Below are 26685 nucleotides of genomic sequence, written 5' to 3'. Positions count from 1 at the left end.
CCAAAACGTCGCTGGTCGCTGGCGACCTTTTCATGTTGGTGCTCGAGCGAAACAGGCTATTTCAATGCGTCGCTGGAGCACTAAACTGCAAAGCGCTCAACAGTCCAACGACGCGACAGTTGAGCGACGTTGCAGCGATTACTCGGATGCACAATAACATCCCTGTTTTTGATGTTGTGCGATAGAACTATATGAATTCCTCGTTTTTCTATCAGAAACAAGATGATATCCTTAAGGTGTTCATTTTACCACCCCTTCCCCTACATTGAAAGCTTAACTCTTTTAGGACGGATTGACCCAAGTTGTATATTAGGCCGTCCCTTATTTTTTGAAAATGCAAAATGTTATAAGTTCGTCATTGTAAAGTGCTCGTTTTGGAAAGAAATAAAACAGGTAAAAATTTTAAGTCTGTACGTGGACGCTAAGTGGTCCCCCAATGGCTCTAGTGCACGCAGCATGAGTACGAAAAGCCATCAGTAACAAATAGTCCTGCGCGCGTTGATAATCAGCGTAGAAGTTTGTTTTCTTTGGGATGATTCAAATATTACGTGACGCAAAATTTACCAATTTTAGACCCCCTCGTAACAGCTTTTGTATAAAAAATTTAAAATTTTTGTATGGACCGTAACACTACGGAAGACCCCCTCCCTCCCCCTGTTGCGTTACGTAATATTTGAACGATCCCTCTGTAGTTCTGAATTTTATACCAGTGTGCAGTGTTATGAAACTATCCACAGTATAAAATATTATTTTACAGTTAAACCTCCATGAATCGATATCGACTCATGGAACCATACTAGAAACAAAATTTCTTGGTTACTATGATGGTCCCTTGAAACAGCTTTCCAAAATATTTCTGTTCCATGACTCGATATTTCCATGAGTCGATGGTCCCTTAAATATCGACTCATGGAGGTTTCACTGTACTTATAAATTCTATGCTGATTATCAATTTGTTACCAGTGGCTTTTCGTAGTCATGTTGCGTCCACTAGAGCAGCGAGCTCGATTTTGCGCACGGGGGTCATTTACACCTAATACCTTCAGTGCCTTTGGGGGACCACTTAGCGCCCACGTACGGACTTCAAATTTTTACCTGTTTTTTTTTCTGTCCATTCAGAAGTCACCTACACTAACAATAAGCCCCGCATGCATGCATTACCGTTATCAAATGGATAATGGTATTGCAAACACACTTCCAGTTTTAAAGATGTTTTCTTTAAAACTGGCACCCGCAGTTTATTTAGTAAGAATCATAATCAGAACAATCTCACCGAAAACCATCTAAGGCGGCATTGCCGTCAACATGGTAACCTTCGACTCAACCAGCTCTGGAATCGCCTTTCTTCCCCTTTCGGCTTTGCCACGTATTCGTTCGTCTATGCACCACACAAAAATCATTTTTCCAATATCTAGTATTGCACTACGTTTTTTTTTCGATTCACATCAACGCATTTTTCTCTAACAAACCAAATCACTGTTTTGTTTCTTCCAATTTGCTCCATTTGCCAGGAAGAGGCTCTGTGATCTATTTCCGACATTTTTTAAACCCGGTTCAACACTCTAGGTGGCGGTAGAACGATATTCACAATTCCGGACACATTTTTCGCAGGAATAAATTCAATATCTAGTTGCAAAAGGCCGAGAAACGTCACAAAAACACGAATTATAACGTGAAACTCCTTGGGCTTTCTATAATTCACTCTCAACCCAAAATCCGAATGGCGTAGCGCCAGCCAATTCCGGCGAAATCGCGAAAAACTGAAGCACGAATAAAAGCACGCGGAGCAAAATATAACACGACCGTATGCGGCAAAGCCTGCTGCGTTTCCCCAATTTTCGACTCACAAGAATTCTGTGCTAATTTTCAGATTTTCATACAAAATGGGCCACAATTGTATGAGTGAAGCGAAAACTAACGCTGGGTCGAAAATTGGTACTCTTCCCTCCAGTAAGCAGATAGATGAGGGTGTTGGACTTTCTCTATAGCATGAACCGCTGATGATGACCGAATCAATTAGTAGGTCACAACGTTTGGTAAATGCTACGATTTTAAGTAAATTTCACCGAAAAAATGCTCATGATCCAGATATAACAAATTGCAAAGAATCGCAGAATGAACACTTAAGGTAATTATAAGAAGAATTTCAGAAGATTCTCCAGAATATCTGGGGAATTATTTGTGTTCATTCTAAAAACTGAGCATCACTATAGGAAAGCTTCTGATAAAAATCCTAAAGTAACGCTTGGAACCTTATTCATCACATTTTCAAAATTCGATATTCTTAGGATTTTTTATAGATGGTAGAATATAGTTTACTCTATCATACATACCTTTGAGAAGGTCTCAACAATATTTTTAATTACTTTTAAGACAAAAACTTATTAAAAAGAATATGCACTTTTCAAATCGTTCTCACAAGATGGTACATTAACAATCTAACAGTAAAATTAAAAATATAATTTTCGACAAAAAACATGAACAATCAAAAGAAATTTGTTTTTATTTTTCAACGAAAAATCCCGTATTTGAGTAGTTTTTTCAATAAATAGGTCAAAACAATTTTTAAATTTAATTCAAAAGCATGTGAAAATATTAGGAATCGGTTGAGTATTCATTAAGTTATGATCAAAAATCAGTATTTTTTAGTAAAATGAAAAACATTTTTAACAAGAACAATTTTAATATTAGGCAAATTTGATGCTCTATAAGGTTTTTTAAAATATAATTTTTAAGAAAACTTCACTAGAAGTCATATTTTATAACTTGAAAATTAGCCTTTTATCAGCTTGCACCACCTTTAAATCTTTAAGCCTAAAAGGCTCAAACTTTGAGGTTTCTCTTCTTATGTGATTTAAATTCAGAAGAGAACACAAAAAGGTATTAGGTTTTGCAAACTTTCGAAAAATAAGCCGCACCCTAATGTGCAGACAGTCTGAAATAAGCTTAGCTTAACTTAACACACTGGAAGAGTAGCCTTTAGAACTAAAGGATCTACTTGGTTTTGATTTTATGGAAAATCTTTTAAGCCTTGGTTGCACTGGTAGATTAAAGGACAATCAGAGACTGTTTGGATAGCCTAGAATATCTCAAATACTTCCATGAAGTATATCATAGGTCATATTATGGAAATCATGGTGTTACATGGAATTGATTTTGAACAAAAAGAAAGTCTTTCAAGTAATAGTTTTTTATCTGGCGCAACCTTCCCACCGCGGCAGAGGCTACTTTTCAGCTTAGAGGCTGTTTATTGAATACGTAAGGCAATTTTCAGAGTTTTAAAACAACCCCGCCCCGAATGGTGAGATTTATTGAATGAAAATTTAAAATAAATTGTATGATGCTTAAGAAATCTCAAACCATACCGTCAGACGGGGCTACTTTTGATTCCGGGGGCTACTTTGGACACTCACGTTTTGGATTTATTTCCAGCATAAATATTAATCTGAGCCATTTTGTGTCTTCAGCACTTTTATTAACCAATTTATGTTCAACAATCAGACATGAATATTTTTTGGAACAACATCATCAATAACAGGATAAACAAGAAAATATATCAGAAAGGTCCAAACAAATATTCACAAGCTACAAAACATTTGCTATGTAAACATTGTATGAATTTTCCACATATCGTGGAAACTTGTTGGGAACATCACAAAACTATCGAATCGTCATGATTCAAAGAAATTTGTGATAAATTTGTATTGAAAGTTGTTTTTTTAGAAATATTAATGATCAAATGCCCAGAGAGATCGAAAAGATCATTAAATCTATGAAACAGAAGAAAGCACCCGGAAAGGACAAAATCCGGAACGCACTTCTTAAGAATCTTCCTCGAAAAGGATTGGTTATGCTCACCAAGATCATCAACGCATGCTTGAGGAACTCCTACTTTCCAAAAGTTTGGAAACACGCAGTTGTCACTGCAATTCCTAAGCCAGGTAAGGACATAACTCTTCCTGCGAACTATCGTCCTATCAGTCTGCTGCCCAGCAAGAGCAAAATACTTGAGCGAGTCATTTTGTCTCGAATCGAAGGACACCTTGAAGGTCACAACATCATTCCTGCGCAACAGTTTGGGTTCAAACGTGGTCACTCCACAAGTCATCAGCTAGTTCGTCTCACCCAGTTCATTAAAAATGCATTCACCAGTGGAAAGTCAGCTGGCATGGTACTTTTGGATGTGGAAAAAGCTTACGATTCCGTTTGGCAAGATGCAATTCTGCACAAAATGAGGACTGCCAACTTTCCACTGTACATCCTGAAACTTCTGCAATCTTTCCTTAAAGAACGTAGCTTCCAAGTCATCGTCAAGGGAGAGCTGTCTCACGTTCAACAGATACCCTATGGTGTTCCACAAGGTGCTGTGCTGAGCCCTATTTTGTACAATATCTTCACGTCAGATATGGTGATGGTGAACGGAGTCGAGTATTTCCTATTCGCTGACGACACTGGCTTTGTGGCTGTCGACAAAAAAGCAGAGGTGGTCATCAAAAAGTTACAGACAGCCCAAAAAGCTATTGAGGATTACCAACGGCAATGGAGAATTAGGATAAACCCGACGAAAACTCAAGCTATCTTCTTCACTCGACGACGTAATCAACGTTTTCTACCACAAACGCAATTAACAGCAATGTACCATACTGTTCCTTGGTCGGATGAGGCCAAATACCTTGGCCTAGTGATGGATAAAAAGCTTAAGTTTGATAAGCATATTGCAAGCATATTGGGGAAATGTAACAAACTCATTAAAATGCTTTATCCTCTAATTTGTCGTCGATCACGACTCAACAGCGTGAATAAAATACTAATATATAAAATGATATTCCGGCTTTCCAGCTTGGCACAGCTGCGCTCAGTCTCGTCGCATGAAACTTCAAGTCAAGCAGAACAAGATCTTGAAAATGATGCTGGATTTACCATTCAACTTTTCATCTGATGAGCTACAAGAAGTATCACACACTGAACACTTGGGTTCATGGACCACAAAGCTGCTCCAAAAATTCTGGACTGGATGCACAATTTCGGAAAACGATTTGATCGTCAATTTGGTGCCATAATTTGTCTGTGATATAGTTTTAAGAAAATAATCCTTCCTCTTTCTATCCCATCTCTAAAAGTAATGATTGCAGGTTTTTTGCTAGTATTTTCCTGCAGAGCTGCTCAAACGATATTGTATAAATTACGTCAAATGACAAACTGAATTATGAAATAGTTGTAAGGAAAACCAAAACTCTATTGTTAATCTAATGATACACTTTGTAAACTGACAAAACAACAAATATACATGAATTGAATTGAAAAATGATCAAATGTCTTCATTTTACGACTCATATTTAATTATAAAGTGTTGGTTTCTATATTTTACAACACAATAAAAATAAACAAAGGATGAAGAAAAGTAGATAATCATAAATCATATATATTTCAACTTGTATAAACCGTAAACTCACAACATAATCCTTTAAAAATATTGTTCAGTCATATTTTACATGAATCTGCTATACAAAGCAATGGCATCCTTCAACTGCTGAAATAAACTACTCTTACGCCATCTCAAATTTATGAAGAGTCAAAATGCATCTAACAAAAGCAAACTTTTATTGTTTATGATCTTGTGAATCATTATTCTTATACTTCATGGATTGTATTTGGAGTAAAAATTACTTTTAGTTACAGGAATTAATTAGATTCTTCTACATATCGTTCATATAACATTAAGAATCAGAACGAATATTTCTGTACAAAGCTAATTATTCATCGCAGTACTTGGTAGTTACACAATTCATTTGCATCAACTTGAACAATCAAGCTGACATTTAAAAGGAAGTAAAGTTGACATATCATCATGCAAACTAAAAATTATGAATAGCATGTTTTTGTGAAAAGTATTGAATAGGTATGTGTAGTTTTTTCAAGCTTCACTATTTTTTAAGTTATGTATATCATTGAAAAACATTAGAAAACATCACAATGAACGATAATTGATAGAATCAGTTTGAAAATTATGATGAACGTGTTAATTTTTAAAAGTGTCCAAAGTAGCCCCTTTTTTGTCTTGAAGGACACAAATATTTTTCGCTATTCAAGCAACTTTTTTATTTATTGATGGATTTGCCTCATATTTTGCACATTGGTTTCTTACAAATACAACTTAAATATGCGCAAGAATTATCGAAATCTATCCATTATTCACAGAGCTACGAATCCTCAAAGTTGAAGAATGTGGAAATAATGTCAAAAGAAGCCCCGTTTGACGGTAACTTTTTCATAATTTTCTCTGAGGAAGCCTTAAAAGATATTTCCGGAGAATCGTCTAGAGATTTTTCCATAAATATAAACCTTAATTCCGTGGGGGACGGATCTGGTGTAGGGGTTAGAACACACGCCTCTCATGCCGAGGACCTGGGATCGAATCCCATCCCCGAGATAGTCACAAAAAAAATTCTGTGACGACTTCCTTCGGAAGGGAAGTAAAGCCGTTGGTCCCGAGATGAACTAGCCCAGGGCTAAAAATCTCGTTAATAAAGATAGAAAAAAAAAACCTTAATTCCGTCAGTAATACATAGGAACCGTTACAAAGATTTCTGTAAAGAATATATCAAAAAATTTTCGAAAAATTTCCCCGGAAGATCTTGTAAATACTAGTGAAAAAAAAATTCCGGAGCAATTCACTGAAACTGTCGTTATTTTAATTTTAAGAAATATCTCCAAAATTTTTATAGAAATTCTCAAGAAGCTTACTTGGTGTTTTTTCAAATATGTTTCATAAATTATTTGCAGAAAAGTTTACATGAATTTATCAAAGCTTGCATGGATTTAACAATTAAAAATCGATATATGGAGTGCAACTTGTAATTCGCTTCTTCAAATTGATAGAACAATGATTGATGACCACAATAGATCCCAGTGTGGCCTTGAACGATTTTTCGGATGCAAAAATTTCGTTGACCTCACAAAGGTTTACGTGATTTTGATGCTGCTGAGAAAGAAAATGCATCATTATGCTTTCATTCATAACGTTGAAGATAACGTCGTTTTGTGATAGAAAACATTCATCTTTTTTTTTTGTAAAGCGAAAAAAAAACACTTTCCAGCTATAATCTCGAACATCCCGAAAATGAACCAAAATTACTGATAATGTTTCAGTAGCATTGTAGCCATCCGTAGTGAAGCACGCTCTGAGTTCTTACTGGCTTCCGAACGCCTTATCGTATTATATAGCAGTTAAAAGGAATCGGCAGTTAAAAGTGTGATGGACGGAACGACCAGACTGTCGGAATCGGTAAAATCGGAACTGTGCACCTCCAACAACGATACCGTCACATTAGTGTGGCAGAATTTGACCATCAGTAGCCAAACACGAAACAGCTGCAGCACAATTGTGCACAATGTGAACGGATCGCTGCATTCGGGAAGCTTGGTCGCTCTGATGGGACCCAGTGGAGCTGGCAAAAGTACCCTTATGGGAGCATTGGCTCATCGGAGTTCAGGTGAGTGAATAGTACATTGCATATTAGTTTGTTCAACTTATCGTTTAATCAATATCAAGTCGAGTATTTCACATCGAAAAAGACTGTAAGTCGCAGACGAACTAGGCCTATCAGTCAAGATAAGCATCATTAGATACTTGTTTTTAATTATGAATCGTTGTTTACGGCTAACCAGCCGAGTGGAAGTTTAACAACTACCGAAAAGCTGTACATTACATATAGTTTGCAATTGGATTAAATGGACAAATTGATGTGAAGTTTTGCGAAAAAGTTACACATCTTCTCAGTGAGAATCGAACTCACGACTCCCTGATCTCTAGTTAGGGCGCGTTACCCCTACGCCATGAGAGGACTCATAAACGCAGAATTTAACCTGAATTCGATTTCAGCTAAATAATCACGTGGTCCTTTTTCGCAACTAGAGATGAGGGAGTCGTGAATTCGATTCTCACTGAGAAGACGTGTAACTTTTTAGCAAAACTTCACATCAATTTGTCCATTTAATCCAATTGCAAACTATATGTAATGTTTAGCTTTTCGGTAATCATATTAGAGTTTAAAGGCATTTGCTTGCCTTACTAGTGATTTTTAGTATTTTATTTTTTATTTTGCGAAAGTGATTCAGAAGTGAAGTGATAAAGTTGAATTAGTAGTTTTCTAGTTTATTAATTGCTAACCATCCATTTATTAATTGCGAGCTTTTTTCCACCAGTAAAAATACAAAAAACGCAACTAATGATGTGTTAACCAAAATTCTGAAAAGTGACTCAAAGTAACTATGCTGCCCATAACTGCATATTTGTAACACTCGGCAAAAGTAGACATTAAGTAAATGGAATACCAAGTGTGCATTTTATGGCAGTATGGGAGGAAACTAAAATTTCTAAAAATTACCAGGAACTCAAAAGTGCTTATTTGAGGCTGATATTTTGTACAACTCATATCGCATACTAGGTGAATTGTCAGAAAATTATTCTGATAGAAATTTCGTTGCTATCACATTACGAGGCTCATCTATAATCTCAATGTGACTGTTTTGCGGTTATAATTACCAATGTGACAAAACAACTTGGTATTTTTTTCGAATTTTCTAGAACAATCTCACAGGTGTCAGTAACTTGATCGAAAGTATTTATCATTTGATGACTCTCCATGGTATTAACTCCAATTTGTCAAAAATGTCGAATGTGACTGTTTTGCAGTTATGGGCAGTATGCTGATTAATAAAAGTGCGGTGACTAAACTAATGTTGGTACCGTACATTATACTACTCAAAAACACGAGTAGAATGGATAACTCGTTGAATGAAATGAGTTGCATTTGATCCGACTTGTACGAATGCACTTACGTACCACAGATAAACAAACGCAACACTGACGATATTTCAATCGACCACTCATTTAACGATCATTTCAAATTCGCAATGTTTCATACAAGCAGAACGCGCGCATCGCTTTCTTCGTGTTTGACTTTTCACTCACTATCGCCCGAGACAGATTTTCGTGGAATATTCTCACCAGATGATGCTAGCGTGAAAGATTGTTAAAGAGATTTATTCCAAGTATTATGTCTGTTGTCTGTGTTCGTACATTTATAGAACAGGCAAAATAAAAACAATTTTGTTTTACATAATCGTTGCTCTTCAAACGGTTCAGTCATGCACGACCGTCACATTTAATCACGGTGTATTGGAATCTTAATCTCCGAAAAGTTTTTATTTTTCTACAACTCAGCGTAATACTGAAGATTTGATTTCCAATATTGACGTAAGGGGCGATCCATTAATTACGTAAGGGTTTATGGGGGGAGGGGGGTTTTGAGATTTCTTACGCGGCATACAATTTATTTTTAATTTTCATACAAACAATCTTATCATGGGGGGAGGGGTGGGGTTTCGAAAAATCCCGAAAATTGCCTTACGTAATAAATGGACCGCCCCTAACGCATTATCATTTAGTACGTCTTTTGGGACCTTCCTTAGCCGAGTGGTTAGCGTCTGCGGTTACAAAGCAAGGCCATGCTGAAGGTGTCTGTGTTCGATTCCCGGTCCGTCCAGGATCTTTTCGTAATGGAAATTTCCTCGACTTCACTGGGTATAGAGTATCATCGTACTTGCCACATGATATACGAATGCGAAAATGGAAACTTTGGCAAAGAAAGCTCTCAGTTAATAACTGTGGAAATGCTCATAAGAACACTGAGCTCAGAAGACTCAGTCCTAGCGAGCACGTAATGCCAAGAACCAGAATAAGAAGAAGAAGAAGAAGAAGACGTCTTGTTCACTCAAAAATATTCACATTTTTGCATGGAGATAAGCGGCCAACACTGACATTCTACTGTAATCTGTTGAATCCGTTAGTATTATGAAGAAAAAGTATGTTATTTCAATGAACCATGTGCGCAGTGACCGATGTGACCATTCATTGCCTCAATCGTACGCAAATTTCTATCAGCAGTCCAAAAAAAATATCAATTTACAAATAATTGACATAGGACACGTTCGAAAATTGATTGGCTACTGTACGGGATTGTCCCACTGAAATTGACATGTCATTGTAGCTCCTTATCATCAGGCAATTTGTTTATACGTAATAAAAGCGAAAGTAATTATACCAGCCACTTACTGTGCATTGAACCCTTATTTTTCAGTGAATGAACATAAAGCTAGCAACACAATTTTAATTCATTAAGGTGAAGATGCACAAATCTAGAGGTTTAGCCGTTCAAGCTAAAAACTTGATCAAATGGTTGGTGGTGACCACAGCGTATCACCAATCGATTAAGTTTTCACCTCAAACCGCTGTCTGGTTCTCTAGTTTTGTTCTGTGGAAAATTTGAGGTTTGGTTTCGATCTTCACCTTAACGCACACGTTCGAAAATCTAATCACAAAAATTAAAGTTCAGCAAACAGTTTTCAATCTTGTGAATTATTGATCATCTCAGGGTGGTCACCAAATATCCATTTCGAAATTCCCGCTTTTTTCCCGGTATAATTGTTAAAATTTTTCCGGTTTTTAATTGAAGGGCCCAAATTTAAAAGGGTAACTCTTAGGCCGTATTTTAGGTGATTTTTACGTCCAATAGGATAAATAATATTATTCGTAGAAGATTGGCTTGTTTTTTGGCTCCCGTACAATTGATATGGAATGAAAAATTTCTGAAAAAGTCGATTTGCCCAAAACCATTTTCTTTACTTACATCCCTTTGCTTCTAACCCTCTGAATTGTGCCAATAGGATGGATTACACTCATGACACTTTTGATTCACTTCGCCAAGGGGTCGTTTTAAATTTGATAGCCCATATTTACCAACAACTAGCTGTTCCGGCAAACGTTCTATTGCAGAGTAGGCTGTAGAGGCATTAGAAAAAAATCCCGAAGTTGATGTCAAATTTGAATTTTTCGTTTTTTCAACGTTCTCGGAAGATTTAAAAAAAAATATTCCACACAAACACTTTGGAGCCCTTAAGGAAAACATAAATGAAAGAATTGTTCAAATCGGTCAATCCGTTTTCAAGCCAACTTGTGACAAACAAACACCATTTATCTTTCGATTTTTCTTCATAAAAATGAAGTGTTCATTAAAGCAAATAAGTTTAAGGTAAGGATGAAACAAAGCCACACATGTTGAAGCATGTATCTCACTTAGTTATTCAATTTTTGATGGATTAGATAACTAATGATACATTAGAAACTCTTATAAATTAAGCAAAGTTGTACAGAATATTCGGATTTATTAATTTATGATTCATTAAACAATCGTTTACTGAAAGATAATCTTGAGAATCGTAGATTCACGAACAATTGGGAATAAAATGCTCTTGCTTCTACACTGAACGAAAACTTTCGCTATGAATTGAATGATTTTTGCCTAACCCGAGCCCAACCCTATTTCCCGATACAAACAAGATGATTTTCATTTTCGCTAAGGTTATCAGAGTACTCCTTTTAGATTACATGTAGTCTTTTTGCCTTAGTAATTCGTGTACTATTTTTTTTTTTTTTGCTAAATTATCCTAAGTGTACTCTTTTCCAGATATTGTGTATTCAGAATAACTTTAGACCGAAGTTCATAAAAGAAATGAAATATCACCGAAAGTTCGCCGAAGTTCGGCGTCGGCATTCTACCGAATTGCTACACCGACAAAGGTAATCCTTATGCGTCGGCGAAGCACCGTATTAAAATGCCGACGCCGAAGTTTTGACTGAAGAATTTCTAATTGTCACTCAAATTGTCAATATTTCGAAAAATACGATTTCCGAACAAATTAAATAACTTGTTAAGAAAACAGAAAACAGCTCAAGAATGATTAGAACGAATTTATACGTTCATATATATATCACTTATTTATTTATTAGGTTCTACATCAATTAACTTGACCCACGCTCTCCACATTATGGAGCACCTGGTCAGTCCACCTAGCTCGTCTTCTTGTTCCGACCGGATTCGAAGCGAACATCATCTTTACAGGGCTGTTGTCCGGCATTCTTACAACATGCCCTGCCCAGCGTATCCTTCCAGCTTTGACACACGGCGTTCTAAAACCCCAAGAGCTTAATTTTCCTTGAGTATAGTCCACGTTTCATACCCGTAGAGGGGTAATCCTCTTACGAGAGTTTTGTACATCGTACATTCGGTGTTGAGGTGAATCGTTCTCGATCGCAGTTTCTTCTTGAGCCCAGAGTAGGCACGACATTCACTGATGCGGCTTTGTATTTCCCGACTAACGTTGTTGTCAGCCATCACTCATCAGTAAGGATCCGAGGTAGACGAACTCATCAACCACCTTGACAGTATCCCCGTCTACCGTAACACTGCTTCTTAGGCGGACCATGTCATGCTCAGTTCCGTCTACCAGCATGTACTTTGTTTTCGACGCATTCACCACCAGTCTGACTCTTGTTGCTTCGCTTTTCTGGCGGGTGAACAATTCTACCACCGTTTCAAATTTTGTCCCAATAACATCCATGTTGTCTGTTAAGTTCGGCTCTCCGCATGACACCTTCAAGCGCAATATTGAACAATAGGCACGAAAGTCCGTCGCCCTGTCGTAGTCCCCGCCGAGACTCGAACGAACTGGAGTGTTCGCCCGAGATCTTCACGCAGTTTTGCACACCGTCTATCGTTGCTCTAATCAATCTTGTGAACTTCCTGGAAAAGCTGTTCTCGTCCATGATCTTCCATAGCTCTACACGGTCAATGCTGTCATATGCCGTTTAAAATCGATGAACAAAGATCTGGTTCGTTGTCGAGCGGCCGTCGATAAAACCTGCTTGATAACTTCCCACGAACTCGTTTGCTACAGGTGATAGACGACGGAAGAGAATCTGGGATAGCACTTTGACCATTTATTATCTTTCCACACTCCTGTTTGTCGCCCTTTTTGTAGATAAGGCATGTAACGCCTTGCTTTCACTCAGGATGAGCTGACCTGACTCTGCGCCATTCAGGTGTTCATCGTAGTGCTGCTTCCACCTTTCGATCACCTCGCGTCCGTCCGTCAAGATGCTCCCATCCTTATCCCGGCACATTTCAGCTCGCGGCACGAAGCCTTTGCGGGATGTGTTGAGCTTCTGATAGAACTTCCGCGTTTCTTGAGAACGGTACAGCAACTCCATATCTTGGCATTCCACCTCTTCTAGGCGGCGCTTTTTGTTTGCTGTTTCCGCTTCAGCATTGCAGCCCGCGCTGCATTCTTCTCCTCTAAAACCTACTGGCACTCTTCGTCGAACGAATCGTTTCTTGAGCTCCGTTCTACGACAATGCTTTCGGCAGCGTAGTTAATGGCTGCTGTGACTGATCTTCAGCAGTGACACGACGGAACGGTGTTCAGAAAGAAGTAGTGCGTTTCAGTTGCGAGCAATTTCCGGGCGAACCAGAACCCCAAGAGGGCCGAAAAGTGCGTCAAACGCGAGTTGAATGTGTCCGGCGTTCGAAACCGGTGCCGGACAAGATGCAGAATGCGGAACAATCCGGAACGAAGAACCGGGACAAATCTGGTAGAGGCAGTGCGAAGAAATCTTCGCTGGTGAATCAATCGAATTCGAAGCAGCAGCAGCCGCAGCCTACTTCGTCATCCAACGGTAGTAGTGGTAGTGGTAGTGTTGGTAATAGCGGTGCTAGTGTTGGTGTGAGCAATCGAAGTGGAATTAGTGGTAGTGGTATTGGTGGTAACGGAGTTTCAGTGGGAAGTGCAGGAACTGCTGCTGCCAAAGGGAATAATCCGAAACAGCAGCAGCAGCAGCACCAGAATAATTCGTGTCGTGCCCCGCCGGAAGTCGGAGTAACGACCGGAAGTGCAACCAATTCCAACAATAGTCGCGGTGAAGTGGCAAATAATGCAATGTCAACAATAACAGCAGCGACAGGAAGTAGCAATTCCGCCCCCTCCGGAACGACATCTTCCGGGGGTGGTGGTGGTGGAGGAGCAGGAAGACAGCAGTCAAGCAGCCAGCACTCGTCCCCGGAGCACAAGTCCGACACGGAGACGACGTTCTCCGAGTTCCAGCCCCGGGTTTCGGACTCTTCGGAATCGGACGAGGAATCGGTATCGGAGGTAAAAGACAAAGATTATTCGGATTATTCACAGTCAAAATCCCGTTTGGGCAAAAAATAGTTGCTTTTATTGTTGGGAAGATTATCATCCTCCATGGAAGAGCACAAGGCGAAACGAATCAAAGAGAAGGGATGGGGCAAATGGGTTCCCGGGGAAGGAAGGGAAAGGAAAGGAAAAAATCTGCAATCCGAAAGAGAGATCCCGTTTCGGGTGCTTCTCTTCGTCTTTATTTTTTATTTCCTTCGTACAGCGCATAGTGCTGGTGTACTTGACGTCGGTCAGTGACGTGCACCAGGGAGGGGATGACACTGGGACCCGTGATTCCAGCGTAATCACCGGGTCTCGATTGGAATACGTTTGGAATGATCAAACTACCGTTGAACAGTAGGTTGGTACATAATGCGATAGTTTTGCGGAGTCAATGACTTGTAAATGCATGGAATGTAAGTGAAGATTCCTAATTCTAGGAATTCGTGGGTCAAATAAAAAAAAAACAAATCTTCCCGGGTTTAATGTCTATTAATATTAGAATACAAATGTTATGTTCAAAAAGTGATAGTGAAAAATTTGAAGAATGGAAAAGTGATTTCGTTGACTCGTGTTGTAGATACTGTGAATCAAATGGTTTTTGGCTGCCCCATGCTTTGCAACGAACCGTCCGGAAGATTCATGCAACACAGGATTTCAGAGAATCAATCCGGTGAGTTTGTTCCAGTTTGATACTTTTTCTTTTGTATGTTTTAAGGACCGTATTTTTTGTGCGTTGTGGATCTTCCGGTCGTTTCTTGAACGAAAAATGTTTTTTCGGAGTTTGATATTTTTGTTCGGTTCGCGTGTTCTATCCGGGCGGGTGTTATGTAGCTTACAATGAGTTGTGGGTACTTTTTTTTTAACCATTCGATGACCCTGGAGGGATCGATTCTGCTTTTGGTATAATTTTGAGCAGAAAAACAGAGTGTGTTGTCCTCATTGTTTAGTTCAAACGCGCTTCCTTCCTTTTTTGACTCTCCTAAAAACCGTACCATCCGTTTTGCAATTCAATGTTTTTTTACGGTCGGATGTGTTGTTTTACGTGCATTATTATCTTTTTTACAAACGATGACCCTGGAGGGATCGTTTTTGCTCTTTACTGGCTATTGAGCAAAAAAAAAAAAAATACCGGACAATCGACAATCATCAATCTAAATATTATTTATATAATAAATAAACTATTGCTTTTTCTTTTGATTGCCGGCATTCAAAAGACTAAATAATTACCACCTAATCACAAATGCTCTGGGTCCATCGCTAGCTTTTCAGGCGAATCCTGACGTGACCTTATACCCCTCCCAACCCCCACCTCCGTAGCACTTATGAGGGCGTCGCTGAGTCGGTGGCCTCTCATTAAGTAAGTGCTACATCAACATATCCTTCCCCTATCCTAAGTTACGGTAAAGATGGGCGTGGCCGGGAATAGCGATATTCATGCTTTTAATATTCTTGTTTATTATTAGAACAAGGTATATTCCCCTGCCTTGTTCCTGAAAGTAGTCAGGATGAGATTATTAAAAAGAAACATGAATGTTGCTAGTATCCAATCTACGAAGTATACCGTAACAACGCTAACGCTAACGCTAACGCTGTGACTGATCTTCAGCAGTCCTCAAGAGAGACCCCATCCAGCCCTCATCTGGCAACGCTGCCTCAAGATGCTGCACATACGCATTGACGACATCTGGTTGTTTCAGTCGCGCTAGAATGTAACGAGGCTGGTATCGGTACCATACATCGTTGATGATGGATAATCTTGGGCGCAGTTTCACCATAACCGGAGAAGTGCCGTTCATCAATCAAAGCGTGGTCGATTTTCGAGTCTGCCTGCTGAGGTGATCTTCAGGTGTATCCATATAGGAGGCTGTATTGGAAATAGATGCTACGAATTACCATATTCTTGGAGACGACAAAACCTATCAGTCATAGGCCGTTCTCGTTCATCAGCCGGTTGACGCTGAACTTTCCAATCGCCGGTCTGCACTTTTCCTCCTGGCCAACTTGAGCGTTCAAATCTCCTATTATGATCTTGACGTCGTGGCTTGAGCAGCGGTCGTACTCGCGTTCGAGCTGCGCATAAAATGCGTCCTTGTGATGTGGGTGTGGGCTATGCACGTTGATTATTGATATAATTCATCTGACAACAACAGTCTACATGAATGTGGTTAATTGATAAAAAAAAAACTAATAAACAAAGACAATCTACAGCACAAAACTACATTAAAAACAGTACATTACATTCTTCTTATTCTATTGCGGAACTTATATGAGGGCTCACCAAACTCAAACGCTGATTCCATCGAAGTAAACACTCTTATAATCGCCGTTAGAGGTTCGTGGTAGCCGTATGCCGTACGATGATTCCTTGGCTGCAGTAACGTGTAGCTCTTTAGAGTCCGTTGCGGAATGCGAAAGTTTAATTGCGATAATAATTCCGTGCAATCCATTTCACCATTTATTATCTTTGCAACCAACGTTGCTTGTTGAATTTTCCTTCTTCGTTCCAAAGTTTCCAAACTTAGCAACAAACATCTGTTCGGGTAAGGCGGTAGGTTTACTGGGTCACGCCATGGAAGATTCCGTAAGGCTAGCCTCACGAATCTCTTCTGCACTCCTTCAAGGCGAAGGATCCAGGTAACCTCGTACGGACACCAGACCACAGAAGCATTTTCAATTATAGGCCTAACCAGTGAGCAGTACAATGCCTTAAGGCAGTGAGGATCCTTGAAGTCTCGAGCTATCTTAGAAATAAAGCCAAGTTGTCTGTTAGCCTTCGCGATGATTGATGAATAGTGTAGACGAAAATCGAGCTTCGGGTCCAGTAGTACTCCAAGGTCATTTACTCTATCAACTCTACGAAGCAAATTGCTATCGATGTAGTAGTTACACAGTATTGGATCCTTTATACGATGGAATGTCATTACCACGTCATTATGCTAAGGTTAAAGAATCGGCCTTTATTTCTCAACTGACAGATTCTTTCGTTGACCGTCTATCACCCGATTACGCGAAGGTGCATATCGTCCATTACTATAAAAGCTGTTTCCAGTTCACGTGTGTTGCCGCAGCTCTGGTAGATGGTATGGTTTTTAATGATTATCTCTAAACGTTCACACCATTGCTCCTGTTCAACACACCTCCTGCAGCGCTACGATTCCGAAACCACGGACCTCCAGTATATCGGAAAGTGTGCGTGTACTTCCGAAGCTCAGAGATTTGCAGTTCAACGTACCGAGTTTCCAATCACTAGTCCATTTTCGCCGCTGTGGTCTTTGTGGATTGTATGGTCCATATTCTCTCGTAAACGATTCTGCGCTGATTTCTGACACCAACCCCCTAAATTTCCGGAGGACTATTCCCCTAAATGTTCGAAGGGCTATAGTACACAGTGTAGCTTAGTGTCCTTCTCTGGCATTCGAACAATGACCAGCCGCCCCTGACATGGGAAATAGATGCTGTTGTGAGTCGCTTCTAAGCTGGAGTACAGATACTATAGGTTTGCAGAAGCAAACCCTTTCCCTTGTTCCCGGCGGGGTTTGATACCCGATCTTCCCTAAGATTGCTCGCACTCCCGCGATGACCCCTACCTCCTCGGAGTTGCTGGGCAGGAGACTAAGGATCACACAAGAGGGGTCTATTCCATCCCTTTAAATAAACGACATACCAATGGTACGCCATGCCCAGCATTTACCAAACATGTTTTGAAATTTCAGAGATTATTACTCCATCTGAACCACATTAATCAGTCTATTTATTTCCAATTTCCATTAAAGCCGGGATAACCACGTCAGGCCAAATTCGATTGAACGGCAAGCGAATCGGACCATTCATGTACAACGTCAGCGGAATCATTTACCAGGATGAGCTATTATGTGGCGAACTAACCGTCGGAGAACATATGCACCTTATGGCCTGTCTCAAACTTGGGCCCTCGCTGTCAACCCACAGGAAACATCTTTTGATCAACGACCTGCTAACTCAAACCAACCTGCTACAATGCTACCACACACAGATCGGACAAATTGGCGTACGGAAAACTCTCTCCGGAGGCGAGAGGAAACGTCTTGCATTTGCCGTAGAGCTGATCTCTCGACCCAAGATTCTGTTCTGTGACGAGCCTACAACTGGACTGGATTCCTACAGTGCCGGCCAAGTGGTACACATGATCCGAAGGTTAACGAGATCTGGGACTTCGGTCATGTGCACCATTCATCAACCGTCGGATGAGTTGTTCTACATGTTCGATAGCGTGCTCTTGCTCTCGAACGGGAGGACAGCATTTATGGGAAAGCCTCACGAAGCGATTCAGTTTTTCGATAGATTGGGCATGATTCGGCCAGGCAACTGCGCAACGGCAGAACATTTCATCAAATGCCTTTCGACTTGTAGGGACGCTTCGGATCGGATTAAACCCGAAACGATATGCGACGAATATGAGCGCAGCGATATCTACCACCAACAGAAGTTGGTCATAAGCTCTGAACTTCTGTTGTCGGAATATGGATACAGAAGGCCTTTGGAAATGGAAGATTCACAGCAGAGGCACAGTTGGTTCTACACGCTTAATTGCTTGATCAGAAGAAACTTTCTCTGCGCCCATCGGAATCCTCAATTGCAGTACATGAAACTGGCACAAAGGCTTGTAAAAACCTAATACTCTTGAAACAAAAAGTAATGACTAACGATTGCTTTTCATTTTTAGGTTATCGCCGTGTTGGTAGGATTGTGCTTTTCCAGCACAATTGATCTGAGTCAAAGCGGAGCCCAAGCGGTGCAAGGAATCATATTTCTCATCGTTTCGGAGAATACCTTTTTACCGATGTATGCCGTTCTGTCGGTGTTTCCTGAATCGTTTCCATTGTTTTTGCGAGAACGCAAAGCCAATTTGTACGGAACGGGACAGTTCTATATCGCTCAAATTGTTGCTATGGTAAGAAACGCAAGAATTAATTCCGTTCTAAAGCTAATCAGTTATGATCTTCAGCTTCCATTTGTTCTACTGGAGTCAACGACGTTCATTCTGATAGTGTACTACCTGGCCCATCTTCGACCTACGATACTAGGACTTCTTTGCACCGTGGCAGCTTGTACGCTGGTAATGAACGTTTCCATGGCGTGTGGGTGCTTTTTCTCCACCATGTTCTCTTCGGTTCCAATGGCCATGTCCTACCTCGTGCCCTTCGATTACATCCTCATGATAACGTCCGGAATCTTCATTCGGATATGGTAAGGTTGATAAGCTATCAGGTCTGATCCCTGGATAAAATTTAGATATTTCAGGACCATACCGACGGTGCTACGGTGGATGCCATTCATATCGTGGATGATGTTTGCCAGCGAAGCTATTTCAGTTGCTCAGTGGGATGGAATTGACTATTTAGGTAAATGGATCACCAAGAAGCGCCATGGTAGACATTGGTTGTTCAATCAAAATCATTTCAGATTGCGAAGGAATTCCGGACAGGGCGTGTCTGCACGACGGAGATGACGTTCTTCAGCAGTATTCGTTTGGTAGAACGCATTTGATGTTGGACTTTATTGCGCTGATAACTCAGTATTTTCTATATCATGCTTTAGCATTACTATTTTTGCATAGGCGAGCTTCAAAGAGTTAATACGAAGCAGTTATAAGGTGGCGAAATAAAGACGAAAAATTATAAATCCTAAACCTAATAAGGCTTTCTTAGTTTTCGAAAATTCCAATTGATTTCCTGATAACATCAAATAACCGTGGGAACTACGGAAACAAAAACCAAACTCCCCATGAGCAAAAATATTTTTTTTTATCTTGCAAATACTGCATTTGCATTTGCAAACCAAAATTTGAACTCAATTCAACAAAACTGTAAAAGTTCTTCGGTTTTCAAAACTCAACAAACTTGACATTAGAATGTTTGATGGGAATGTATCCTCAAATTTGTAATTTTTACAGAACATGGAAATATGCCTAGCTTCCATGATATTTTCCGAGAACATTCCGTGTTTAGAAACATAAGAAATTTTCTGTGAAACAGTTCGAAACGATCTCTTCTGTTGTATAAAGCGCAAATTTACTCTAGTTTCAGCCGCAATAAGGTGACCAGAAAAATCGCGACTACGCAAAATTTTTATTTTTTAAAAATCTTAACTTTCGAACCGCTTGACCGATTTTCAATTCCTTGGACGAAATGAAAGCTAAAGATTTTGACTTTTCAAGAAAAATATAAAATTTCACAAAAATTGGATTTTCTCAAAAAAAAAATTTTAGCAATAGTATGGTTTTAGTTTATTTTATTTTTTTTTTCTTGAAAATGAAAAATCAGTTTTTTTTTTTATCGGCACACACTATAGATCTCAGCGCATTAGATTTTTTATTAAAAAAAAATGATAACTTTTTTTTTCAAGTTTTCAAAAAAATATATAGGACTCTGAAAAAAAAATAAAAATTTCCTAAAACCTAGAAAATTTTTATATATTTTCATGAATTTTTTTTTCTGGAGTTTTAATTTGTTTCTGAAAAGTTGAAATCTTAAGCTTTCATTCCATAAAAAAGATTGGAAATCGGTTGAGCTGTTCAAAAGTTATGAAAATCTAATGCGCTGAGACCTACAGTGTGTGCCGATGAAAACTGCTGATTTTTTATTTCAAAAAACTTGAAATTTAGCGTGACATAATTTGTGTACCATCTCATATGTGCTTAGCCAAATGTGCAAATATTTGCCAAATTTTGACAAATTCATTTGTCACATGTGTAATGACCAAATATATTTGCAAAAACATTGATGTACAAATATTTGTCTAACTTTGTAATTCTTGAAGATACGAGGAAATATATAATGCGAAAGTATGCCAAAACAAATTTTATTTGCTCAACTTTGCAACTCCGTTCAGTTCTCGAGTGGCAAACATGGACAAATATGAGTTAGTCAGATGTTTGTCCATCGTGCAATGACTTTTGACAAATAAAAGCCAAACGGCAAACATTGGCCAAACGTCTGAAATGTCAAATAGCCAAATATTTGCACACTTGGCAAAGTGTGTAATGATACATAGCTTAAATGTTAAACCCCGCACTACCACTATTATTGGATCAGCCACACTATTTTCTCGTGTTCGAGTTTTACGATAATTAAAATTTCATCACTACATCCAGAATTGACAAATAAAAGTTAGATTATGACTCTAAAATTTGGATTATTTTATTTTATTTATTTTTTTAATTCTGCATACTAACATAATTGCTGTCGTCTAAATTATGTAAAATTTGTCTGAATTCTGTAAAAAACCTTTTTTACTACTTTTTTATCACAATCAAAGTTGTTTGGTAAACGCCAAATTTACAAAAAAAGTCCTAAGTTCTCCAAGATTTCATCCGAAGATCCTTCCATCGATTTCCTTACGTATCCTTCCTGGATTTCCGTTTAAGACATCTTAGAGTCCATGCAAATTTATGTTAATAAAATATCCGAGAAATTTGTGGAAAAATTGCAAAAGTATTTACTGTAATGAAATGTTGAAAAAAAATTGTGGAGGAGCTGCTTAAGGACATCCTGAAACAAATTTTGAAAACATTTGCTCAAAGCATCCTTTCAAAAATCGCTGAAATGATTTCTAGACGAATTCCTGGGAGAATTGGTGGAGGGATATTAGGAAAAAAGCATATGCTTTTTGAGGATGTTATGTCAGATAAGCCCTTATGAAAGAACAGTGTCGATTTGTCCGATTTTGGTATGGAGGCCCGCCACTGTGGATCACTGTGAAATTTCATCTACGCAACAAAAAAACGTTTTTAAACAAATTAGAAGTATTATCACACTGCGACTAACTTAATATACAATTTTTAATACATACCTAAAACTAGGCTTCTAAAATCTGGAATTCACTTAAAGTTATCCGGGTCGGTGTACTTCGCGGTAAAGATGTAAAATAGAGCCGGAACGGGCACGAGCAACAGGGAAAAGTAAGAAATATCATACCGAATCGAAATGATACCGTACGCCAGCAGTAACCAATGGCCCACTGAAATTGTATCCACGTTGTCGTGAAACATTATTTAGGTATTCCAATGAACGGGCTACTTACGTATGATAGTTACGTTGCGCATCTGAGTAACTGAGTTTTCCAACAGGGCTTTCATCGATTGGTCTAGTTTAAACGAAAAATGCAGTGCATTCGACACCACCGAGATTACAATGCTCAGATAGGGGAAGAGATAATCTGTAAAGAAATATATTTTTAAAATTTAGTCGATCTTTAAGGTGATTATAAAACGAAGCCAAACTTTGAATTTTCAAGTGCACAAGACTGGAGAATCTGACAACAGTTCTCGTTGAAAACCAATCAAATTGCTTACTTGATGGTGGTGATCAATTGGGATAGATTTTCAACGCGGAGCGCCACTTGGTTCTCCAGTCTTGTGCTCTTGAAAATTTGAGGTGTGGCTTCGTTCTATAAATGATACGGGTTTGGGTCGAGTTTTGGGTTTGAGAATTCGAATGGCCTAAGATTCAGACATTACTCCGAAGATTTCTTCAGGAGTTCATTTAGCGATTATTGTCCATGGAATCTCCTTAAGTAGGCAGGATCCGTCATCAATTTGGAAATTTTCAAAAGCAGTTTTTTTGTTCAAATTCATGAAAGTTCACATGAAAATGTGTTCACTGTTTTCTATGCTCCAACCAAAACACAGTGCACAGATTTTCGTCGGAAAAAGTTCAGTTTTGAACAGAAAAACTGCTGTTGAAGTTCCGATGATGACGATGATTACGATGACGTTGCGTTGAACGTTAAGAACTTTCTCAGAGAATTTTTCGAAGAATTTCCTAATGAATTCCTCCAAGAATTTTGTTTTGGATACCTCAAGAACTCAATCTTGATTTTTTCAAACCTCAGAGATCACCTCAGAGATTTAATCAGGAATCAATTAATTCAGTAAATCTTTCATTGATTTTCCTAGCACGCCATTCAAGATTCCTCAGAACATTAACTTCGACAGAGATGCCTCTAGCTTTCTTAGATTTTCCCACACTCTTGAGTAAGTTTTGGGAGATTTTCTAAATAAACCGCTAAGGTAGTTAAAAATATCAATTCCGCAGGATTTCTTAAAGGAAAAAAAGTTCCATAGATTTGTTTATATATTCTTCAAGAAGTACGGAGATGAACCAGCCAAGGGCTGAAAATCTCCTTAATAAAGCTATAATAATAATAATAATCTTCAAGATGTTTTGGAACAACTAACTAGAAGTAATTCATGAAAGAAATGATGTAAAATATCCTAGAAATTTATGATTAATCCCAGGTCTTTTTATGAATTCCTGGAAGTTTTTGATAGATTTCCTCGAGCAGTAACGTGGATGAATTCTTGGAAAAATCTACATGAAAAGACTTACCGTCAAACGGGGTGACTTGCAACACATTGTAATTTACAACTATATTTCGCTATAAAACACAAATTTCAAAAGAAAATTAATTTCAAATCGGTGCTTCAATACGTTTGACACACAAGTCAAGTAAGAGTCACTATTAAAGCTGTTATCATAAATATTTTTATACATTGAACATATTTCTTTAAAATGTCTTAAAACTGATACTTGATGGAGGTTCAAAATCGTGAACTAAAAACATGAGATAGATTTAATTTACAAAAGTAATACTCTACATGGTGTTTCTATAACTAATAAGTAATAATATGACGAATTTTATTTTACGAAATTGTAGCAACAAGTTTTTAATAAAAATCCTTTTTATAAATATGTACTTATACGGGGTGACTTGCAACACTTTATTTTCAAGCAATTTAGAGTTTTATAAAAGTGAAAAACTTTTGAGTTAGGTCTACTTTATAATCAAAAGAGTAATAATTCATCAATCAGCAACAAACACTCATTAAAAACATTGTTCAGTTAAGATATTGGACCTTGATGATTTAACACATATTTTTCCCATACAAAAATAGCTCAATTATTTTCTTACAAAAAGGTATTCAAAATGCTCTTGTACTGTTTCGAATGCTTTAAATACATGACTAACAATACTTAACAATTGTGACTAATAAAAAATTCCAACATTTTGTTGGCAAAAACTAAATTAGCATTGAGTGTTGTAAGTAACCCCGCATAAGGACATTTAAAAAAAATCATCATTTTGATGACTTTTGATATGACAAAATAATTCGATTCAATCTTTTGTCATCCCATTCTGTAGGTGGGCCGGCCATTAAAAGTTCCAAAAGGAATTTAGATTTTTAGATGATGTTTAGATCATGGTTTTGGTTGATTGAAGTTGAAAAGTGTTGCAAGTCACCCCGTTTGACGGTAGGAACTTTTGTAGGGGGACTTTAAAAAATTCCTAAACAAATTGCGTCAAAAGTAAACCTTTGTGGATTTTCTTGTATGAATTTCTGGAGGAATCTTTGAAAGAACTCTTGGAGGAGTAGTGAAAAATCTGGAGCAAATCATTGGATTAATTCTCGCATAACTTGAGATCTCGCCCTAAAAGCCATTGGTAACCGAGTGTGTAGCTTGTAGCTACCGAGCAAACGAATGGATTTTCACGTAATTCAACAATGCTCCTCTATCTTCTAATGGTGATAGTTTTCATCCAGGTCCATTAATTTGCTTAGAATCAAGGAGCTACACACTCGGTTACCAATGGCTTTTAGGGCGAGATCTCAAGTTAGGCGAGAATTTTACCATGGATTCAGTAGTTTCTACAACAAAATTCATAGTGTAGTCAAACTAGTTTGAAAATCGAAGGAACACACTCAATCTGTTCGGTAAAAATAACTGGGTTTTGGAACTACCGAAAAAGTCAGTAAACTAAAAAAAAATGTCATAAATCGAAAAACAGAGATTTTTCACTGAAATTTTGCAGAGAGCTTTCTTTTTATATCATATATCGATAAAAAATAAAACATGGTGAAATTTGCATTTCAATTACGCGTGGCGACAGTTTTCATTTTACTGACTTTTTCGGTAGTTCCAAAACCCAGTAAAATTTTACCGACCCCAGTAATTTAATCTAAGTGTGAAAGCGTAATCGGGGTAAAATTGTTCAAGAAGGCTCGACTCTATACTTACAAATAAGCCCACCGGCCACAGCGTGGAGCAGGGACAGTATTGGAAAGATGTACAACGCATAATACACGGCCATCTTCCCGCAAACAGGGAGAGCTCTTGCGTTCAGTATCGGTCTGATAATCATCATAAACGTAACGCAAAACAGATAAAACACGAAGATCATCGTTTGCCGCGGGTAAACCGCTTCCTGGGTGCAGTACAGCGTCGTCTCGTAGTTCGGTGTCGGATTGTGGAACAGCGTGTACCAATCGGACAGCAGACGCACCCCACAGGAATTGATTCGCAGTTCCCAGATTGGATCCGTGAAGAGGATGGTAAGGAACGCCGAAAGCAGCACCTCGATACAAGCACTCGCGTGCAGAATCATTTCACCTTTCGTAAACTTCCTCTGATTTTGCCGGTTCAGATCGATACAGAACCAGTGGATGATTAACGGGAGTATGGCCATGAAGCCCAGATACAGCCAGTCGTACTCACTGAGGTCGTTTTGGCACGGGGAACAAACGAACTGCTTGTCGACGCGATATCCTCGCATGCAAGCGCCGCAGTCGCTGTACGATGCATTCTCCAGCAGTGTCCGGCCACAGTACAGGCCTGGACATTTTTCCACCACTTTTAGCATGGCTTCACTAATGAAAACTCACGAATAATTACAAATAAATCCTAAAAATATCCATTTTTATCACCACTTCGCGAACTTTGTTTTGTTTTGATTCTGTTTTGACGAATGAAATTTCTTTAGATTTCTTTTCTGAAGGGCATCGTGGTGATGAAAAACCAGGGTGGGATTAGGCTTGCTAAATTTGATAGCAACGTTCTACTTTAAGGACATAGTGGTTTTTAACCTCATTCACGGAGAAAAATGAGGCTAGTTTGAAACAACCAAATTTTTTGTTGTTTTTCAAACTAGGAATTTGGTTGTTCCTAACCATGAATTTGTTGCTACAAGCTATTTGCTTTGTTTAAATCAACCTTGAAAGTTATGTTGTTTCAAACTAAACCATTTATTTTGATTCAACATTGATTATGGTTGAATAAAATTAAAATATTAGTTTATTTCAAACAAAACCTAATTTACTTTTGTCATAAACTGGGTTGTTTATATTTGAAACCATAGCGAGAAATCAAACCCAAATATTAGTTTGAATCAAACTAAGATGTGGTTTGAAAAAGTAAACAACAATATTTATGATTTAAAATAAACTAAATACTTAGTTTATTTTGTTTTGTTTTCGCTGCGCTCTACTGCTAGCCTTTTCATTTGAAAGTATCCCGGAAAACATTGTTTTAATACATAATGGAAAAGTCGATGCGTACCAATTCGTATATACGGTGCTATTGATTCCGTTGTGTGTATTATTGGGTAAGTTTGCCTTGTTTATTCAAGAAAACTGACATCAACGTCACTAATTTATTTTTCATTTTCGTTTAATTCATGTTGCCGTCATGCATCTGAGTTATCCAATGGCGAATTTAGAGGTAAATTTTAAATTTATATTGTGCAACAAAACTGCAAAGATGTATGTGTATTGCAGATCATGTTCCCAGA

The 26685-nt window shown here is 38.4% G+C and overlaps 2 protein-coding genes across 2 annotated transcripts; one reads left to right on the top strand and one right to left on the bottom strand.

Moving 5' to 3' along the window:
- The first annotated feature begins 6482 nt into the window (after positions 1–6482).
- LOC5578750 (protein scarlet) lies at positions 6483–19747 on the top strand. The gene is made up of 6 exons (XM_001657067.2): positions 6483–7493; positions 17853–18721; positions 18782–19009; positions 19064–19305; positions 19360–19460; positions 19522–19747. The coding sequence occupies exons 1-6, from the start codon at positions 7256–7258 to the stop codon at positions 19692–19694; spliced, it is 1851 nt and encodes a 616-aa protein (XP_001657117.1). The 5' UTR covers positions 6483–7255; the 3' UTR covers positions 19695–19747.
- A 2097-nt stretch (positions 19748–21844) lies between these two features.
- Positions 21845–25850, bottom strand: LOC5578749 (JNK1/MAPK8-associated membrane protein). Its single transcript, XM_001657066.2, has 3 exons — positions 25137–25850; positions 22141–22275; positions 21845–22077 (listed from the first exon to the last, which is right to left on the bottom strand). The coding sequence occupies exons 1-3, from the start codon at positions 25756–25758 to the stop codon at positions 21938–21940; spliced, it is 897 nt and encodes a 298-aa protein (XP_001657116.1). The 5' UTR covers positions 25759–25850; the 3' UTR covers positions 21845–21937.
- Positions 25851–26685: the final 835 nt, after the last annotated feature.

This window comes from Aedes aegypti, chromosome 3, assembly GCF_002204515.2.
Source record: "Aedes aegypti strain LVP_AGWG chromosome 3, AaegL5.0 Primary Assembly, whole genome shotgun sequence".
NCBI lineage: Eukaryota > Metazoa > Arthropoda > Insecta > Diptera > Culicidae > Aedes > Aedes aegypti.
The sequence above is the reverse complement of the archived record's forward strand: the minus strand, read 5'-3'. Positions and strand labels throughout refer to the sequence as shown.